Here is a 6,604-nt window from a genome sequence, read left to right as displayed (position 1 = left end):
AAATGCTTATTAGAGATGCTTTCCAAGGCTGTTTCAGTGCAGTTCAGTACTGAAATGCAGCATCAATTGTTTATTTTTTAGGAGCAAAAAATGGCTGCAATAATCCCCAGTGACAGGCTGTAAAAATATAATCAGAAACAATACAATTACACTACTAGAAGTCTGGAAAATCTTGAACTTCCAGTGTCACAAATGAAAGTTTATTGTAATATCACGCGTATTAGCTCGTAAGAGTATCCCCCATCAGTTAGCAACTAAAAATATGGTAGAAATGCCCAGCCCTAGCCCCAAGGCTACCTTACTTTCAAATGCAGCAAAACAAGAAAATATTGTTTAAAGTTAAGGCACAGCCCTGGGACCAAAGACCTGCAGCTTTTTAAATTGATATATCTTTGTGTATTTTATACTTTTCTTGATTCTTCCATAAACGAGCTCTAAGGTGACATTGAATATATTACAGGAGAAAAAATGTACAAGGAATATGTATACACAATAATCATTCTCTCACCAAGAGTTTCCAAATACAGCAACACCACCCTGACAAGGATGATGTTATAATAAGAACTGATAATTTACAATTAACATTACAGTATGTACATTACAATAAATACATGGTTGTAAACAGAGACAAACAAGACTGTATTACAGGTAAGGTCATTTGGTGAGAAAAATGCATGGCACAAAAATAAATAATGTGTTTGAAAAGAATTGTCAAAGCTTTCTAAAAAATCCATTTCATTCAAGTTTCTTAAACTTCTGAATGCTATTTGTTCTATCTATAGTCTTTCATTATCATTTTTAATGACACAAAACAATTAAAGAATTTAAATACAGCATTACTGAGTACAGCAACTTGCAAGCTAAAGTGTACTGTTATAAAGAAGGTGATTTTTCTTTTTTCCTCCCGCTCAATACCCACTCACTGCATTTTCTTATGGCAAAAATATTCACAACACATAAAGCCACTTGTAAATTGTATTGTTTTAAAGCAGTGTACAATGCTAAAACACACTTTGGCAAAAGAGGAAAAAAAAAGATTGTACAGTGCATTATATCCCCAACTCTAAGAAATGATATCATTTTCTATGATTTGATTGTCCACATATATACGTGTATATCTCACAATATGGTCTTATGCTTATTTACTTTCATTTAGTGCAGATACAAAACCTTCCAGGTCCTACTGGTTATTCTGGAATTTATATTGCTTTTCCATTTCTGAGGTTCCAGGCACTCTTGGGGACCGAAAGGATTTTTAGATGGATCAGGTTCAGGAAGAAATGATGAAGAAAATAAGATTTAAAAAAAAATAGTCAAAACACGAAAAATAAAATGCATGAGTTCTCTTCATTCTTTTTCCTCCTTCAGCATTTTCTGTGCTAAGGGTAGAGAAAACTATGGCCTGTATATAGAAGAATGCAAAATGCATGTAAAAGCTGAATTATTACTCTGTTGGTTTTAAACAGATTTTTTTTTCTAGATCTGACATTTAAAAAGCCCCTGTATTCATATCTGCAAGTCAGCTACAAAATGAATCCAAAGGGAAAACAATGGCTCTTGCTATCTTCTTTTGTGAAGAAATTATCTTGATATTGTAATTTAAACAGAATTTTACCATGTGCAAGCCTGCTAGCCTCCCCAAGCAACTATTTCCCATGTTTTACACTCAAACCTACATTTTTTTACGAAGAGTGAAGTGGAGGAAATAAAATTCCTTCTTCTTTCATGTCACTAAGTAACAGGACTGGAAAATGACAAATACAAACTCCTACCTCCCTTTAGCTTTCCAAGTTACAGAAGCTTTCAGTACCAATAAAGCTGAAAGGCAGGATTCCCTTAGCACTAGCTGGATAAAGGTTGAAAAGACCTAAGACTGAAATAACATGAAGTAAACTACAACTCTGAGGATGCATTGCTTATTTACTTAAACACATAGAAAGAGAAGACCAGCCTGGCTCTTCTTGCAACAAAGACATGAAAAAATAATACTAATCATTATTTTTATATTGTACACATCTCAGATTAGCAAATGGCTTAACTAGGTAGCTACTCAGATAAAAAATTCCTAAGAGAGTAAAAATTGGAAATATTACACTAATGCTTTTTTTTGCCAGAACACATATTCCATACATTTTAGTAGCCTGTTCTGATTTAGCAGTCAATAGCTCCCAGCCAGAAATAGTCTGAAAAACCATGTTTCAGAGGAACAAATTTCATTAGTATAGCAAAAGAACTGCTTTTGTATAGATTACAATTCATTACCCTTCTTACAGGCTCTGGTCCTGCAAATCCTAAGATTAGTGGTCGCTGTTGGTATCACTGGGACCACTTCTTGCAGCCAAACAGAACTGGCAGGATCTGGCCACTATGAAGGCAAAATCACTACATAAGTCCACTAATACATTTGGGAAAATTGTGCTAAAAAGCAAATAAACAAAGAACTATCATGCTGAATAAGTTATGTAACACAAAGGATATTCATGGAACTCACTAATATATAAAATAGACTTTAACAGCTCAATCTTACCATGAGATTCTAAGGTGCAAAAAAAAAGAAGTAATGGAAAAAAGACCCTAGAAGTATTATCCAGTGTAGCAAAGATCTGTACTGAAAACTTGCAAGTTACCCTTTGGGAAAAAAAACCAAAACAGTGGCAGATGAAAATGGTTTTTTTTGTTTTGTTTTTTAAATACAACACCTTGGTATATTTAATAAAAGTAAGCTCTACAAAAGATCTCTCTTTCACATATTATACAAAATGGAGAGGCTAGTGTAACTCACTGGGTCACACTTTTTTCAGTCATGTCTCAGGAAGACTTGAAATTAGAAAATTATGCAATTTTCACTGCTCATCTTCCTGTTGGTAACAGAATCATGTTATGTCCCATCACTTATGTTCATTTGTTTTCCAGTAGGAACCTCAGTTTGTTTTCTGTCTGTTTCCTCTCAAGATGAACATTATCCAATGCTTTGCCTGTGAAATACAATGAATTCAATAACTAACAAAGCATATCAACATTCAGTTGGTACGTGGTACTCCTCTGAAAACATTTGCCTTATTTAATCAAATCTGCCAAAGGGAGAGCTTATTAAAATGTAGTTTATGGATATTCTCCCCCTGCTTTCTGATGCCATGGAGGTGAAAATTCTGGATACATTATTCCTGAGTTCCAAACTGAGTTATCAACATCAGTTTTGATCAACAATCGTCCTGGCAGATGACAGCGAGTGATGTCATGGTTGTAGTATATGACAAACACTTTGGAAACCGTTACTTAAATTAAAAAAAAAAACCGAAACAGATCCAAAATAAAACAAAAAATCAAACAAACAACAAAAAAAAACCAACAGAGAAAGAGGAAAACCAAGGGAGAGAGCAAGAGAGAGAGAGACTGCATCTTCATTGTTATGTATCAGGAGAATGTTCTTCTACCACACAAGGTTCTGTCTGGTTGTCCTCCTCTTCTACTTCTTCCCCTACTTGCTCATCAAGAGGAATTTCAGTGGATTCTGAATCCTGGGTGCAAAGAGTCTTGGAGTCACTGCAGCTGGTGTCTTCTTCTACTTGACTTCCACTGTCCTTTTCGGTGTCTGACTCACCATCTTCTTCCAGTGTTAGTTCAAACTGGAATTTTTCAGTTTGACCCTGCCTTCCCTCTTCCTGGTCATCAGGTGCAGGAGAGGGACTTCGAGGGATTGTGCTCTGGTACCATTCTCGATTGTCCTCCAGTGTATCTAAGATGTCCTGGGCATCTGGGTGAACAAGATCTGCCCATGTCTCCCACAGAGGATGAACAATGTAGTCTATAAAACCCACCTGTTTCAAATAATACAAAATTATGATGAGCTCTTATTCACAAAGAAAAAATAATTACGCCTATAAGTTAGTCAAAGTATGAGAAATATAATGCTAGTAAGAGACACTATCCTAAGGCATTACCCTTAAAGATGGCTGAAATGAAACCATACCAGTTTATGTAGTTAATAAGATCCTTTACAATTCAAGTCTGATTCAGAATATTGGATAAGGACTGGCAAAAGATTTGTTTTCAAATGAACTGTTCATTGCAAACAATTCCACTGCCTCTAGTGAGCCAAACAGCTGCTTTATATTTAATTCTGGTTTTGAAGGAAACCCTAACTAGCGGCTGTACAATAATCTCTTTTGACGTGTATGCTGCATTGCAGGTCACGACAGTGATGGAATCCCTTCAGCAAACACTGCCATGCACTCTGTTTTCACAGTAAAAATTTCACTTCCCCTCGCTTATTGCTCAGGAGCTGAATTAATTAACTCAGAGGAAGAAGAGGAAGTAGTGCATTCTGATATTAATTGAAACATGGCTATGTACCATCCTTTTCTGTTAAAATGTTCAACTGCCTACTCAAATTCATTACCTGTGATTTTTCTACGGATGCATTGTGCTTATCACACATGGGACTTATCTCCATTCCCCTTTCTCTTTCCCGATCTCCTTGACGGAAGAATTCCTCCATTATTCTGTCTGTCCACTGACGATAGAGATGGAGTGGCTTGGTTGGATTGCTTAGATCTGCACAGTGCACCATATTCTGAAGAACCTAAAATAGATTGAAAACATGTGGTGTTATTACACTGGAGAACAGCAGCTCCTTTTCCATTTACACTTCTGGTAACTGTAAAACAGAATCTTGAATATACATGTAGTGCAAGATTTATTCTAAACAGCAAAAACTTATGTCCTGGGTGGTTTTCACACTTGCAGTAATAGCCAAGAATTATCTTACTTCTGCTGCTTCTGCCTGTGCAAAGGACAGAAAATCTTTGTGAGGAAGAATCACATGCTGATAATTTGAAGGGAAGGCCAAAGCTTCATTGGGTCCAGAACTAGTCTAGCACCTTTCAACTCTCTCAGAGTCACTCAAACCATGTCACAGGGAGAAAGGAGAGGGAAGAAGTGAGTCATGTGAGAATGGACAGCTCATCTAATGCCATGCTAGAGAATGGGGGGCCCAATGTTACTATGTAAGTTAATACAAGTAACCATTTGCAGGTGAATTTACTTACCTGAATCCTGTCTGAATAGTTATCAAGAAGTAGGACACCAGAACTGGTCACTTTTTTAGTTTCAACCATTGTTTTTAAATCAGCTAATAGATTCATATGCTTAGACATATCTGTTGCAAGAACCTTGAAAGAAAGAAACAAATAAATGAGCACTGTGTAAATTATTCTAATGTTTTATGATAAAAGTCTGAGTCCTGTATGTCATTAGTGTCCAAAATAGTAGATTTTGATTTCAGTTCTTTTAAGAATATGAAAAAATTATTGTTCAGAATTGTTCAGAATGATCTGATCAGCCTAAATTCAGTATCAACTCAGTAGCAAATTGCTAACTGTGATGGTGAAATGTCAGTACTAAACCAGCTTGAAACAGAATTTTATGCCTTCTAAAATGGTGTAGACAGTTGCTGAAACTTAAAAGATCCCACTATTCATGCTTGGATAAGACACAATAAAACTTCAAACTTTTACTTCATTGTTTATGGGTCTAATGACATACAATTTATCATGAAATGCTTCTGTGCCTCATTATTCAGTTTCCTAGCTCTATGCAAGACAGTCTCAAACAAAACTCACAATGTCAATGACCATTTTCCTCAATGATTGCCTCTGTTTTTTGGTTAAATTCTGGAAAATGTCACAGTTTTCTTCCTGCAGCAGCTTGAAACCCACAGCTAAGTGATGATTCTCCAGTACTGATGAGTCATTGTACATCAAGGCGAGTTCAGAATCTGCAATAACAATTACAGGGCATAATGTTACTAAAGCCTGTGCTTCTATAAAATCCCTTAAGATTTTTTCAAATTCATTATATTCATAACAAGATTTGCAGATAACTTTTAGAAACAGAGTTCTTGTAGTTCAAACAGTTTAGAAAGTTACAGAATTAATGACTGAACACCTTAACAGATCAAGGCAAAGTATGTTGAGGAAAATAAAGCAAACACTTAGCAGTGACGCAGGTACATATAGCAAGTTAGAAAATATACAAGGAAGGTAATTTTCAGAATAGATTTTCATATCTGCATGATGTCACTTGGAAAATATTATACACATAACATACGCACATGCACACCTCAACTAAAACACACTCTGATTTCTCTTCTCATGCCTCCCTCCATCACAACTCCTAAAATTCTATTGTTAGCTAAGTTGCAGCAATCCAGCCCTCAGACCTGGGAATACACAGCTCAGGCTTCGCTGCAGGTCAGGGAGAAAGCACACATCTTGGTTGTCAAATCATGTCTTACTGCAGTTAGCTAAGACACTCAGATGCCTAGCCAGCTAGCCCTACAGTCATTAGTGCATGACAACTGGATATGTGGAGAGAAGACTGGTAGTCTGGTAACAGCTATGCTTCTGATCTTTTTCTAGTGACATCACGTGTCTTGACAATGCAAGCAGTGGCCTAGCCTGCTACCTCGTGCTTGAGATGATCAGTGCCTGATGCCATTCACAATGCTGTCTTCTCCAACAGAAGTATTCTTAACTTGGTCACCCCATATGGCTGTGAGAATAATGTACACTTTCCCAGCCATGTCCGTGCTCCAGCACACATG

The 6,604-nt window shown here is 36.5% G+C and overlaps 1 protein-coding gene across 1 annotated transcript in view; it reads right to left on the bottom strand.

Moving 5' to 3' along the window:
• Positions 1-3,407: 3,407 nt before the first annotated feature.
• LOC103802067 (cAMP-specific 3',5'-cyclic phosphodiesterase 4D) overlaps positions 3,408-6,604 on the bottom strand; it is a 19,474-nt gene continuing 16,277 nt past the window's right edge. Inside the window, exons 7-10 of the mRNA XM_009074513.1 lie at positions 5,622-5,776; positions 5,049-5,171; positions 4,400-4,582; positions 3,408-3,818 (exon numbers count right to left, since the gene is read on the bottom strand). Coding sequence (XP_009072761.1) covers positions 3,408-3,818; positions 4,400-4,582; positions 5,049-5,171; positions 5,622-5,776 — 872 coding nt within the window. The remainder of the gene's footprint in view (positions 3,819-4,399; positions 4,583-5,048; positions 5,172-5,621; positions 5,777-6,604) is intronic.

This window comes from Acanthisitta chloris, unplaced genomic scaffold (genome assembly GCF_000695815.1).
Source record: "Acanthisitta chloris isolate BGI_N310 unplaced genomic scaffold, ASM69581v1 scaffold19975, whole genome shotgun sequence".
In the NCBI taxonomy this organism is placed as follows: domain Eukaryota; kingdom Metazoa; phylum Chordata; class Aves; order Passeriformes; family Acanthisittidae; genus Acanthisitta; species Acanthisitta chloris.
This window is presented reverse-complemented; position numbering and strand designations above follow the sequence as displayed.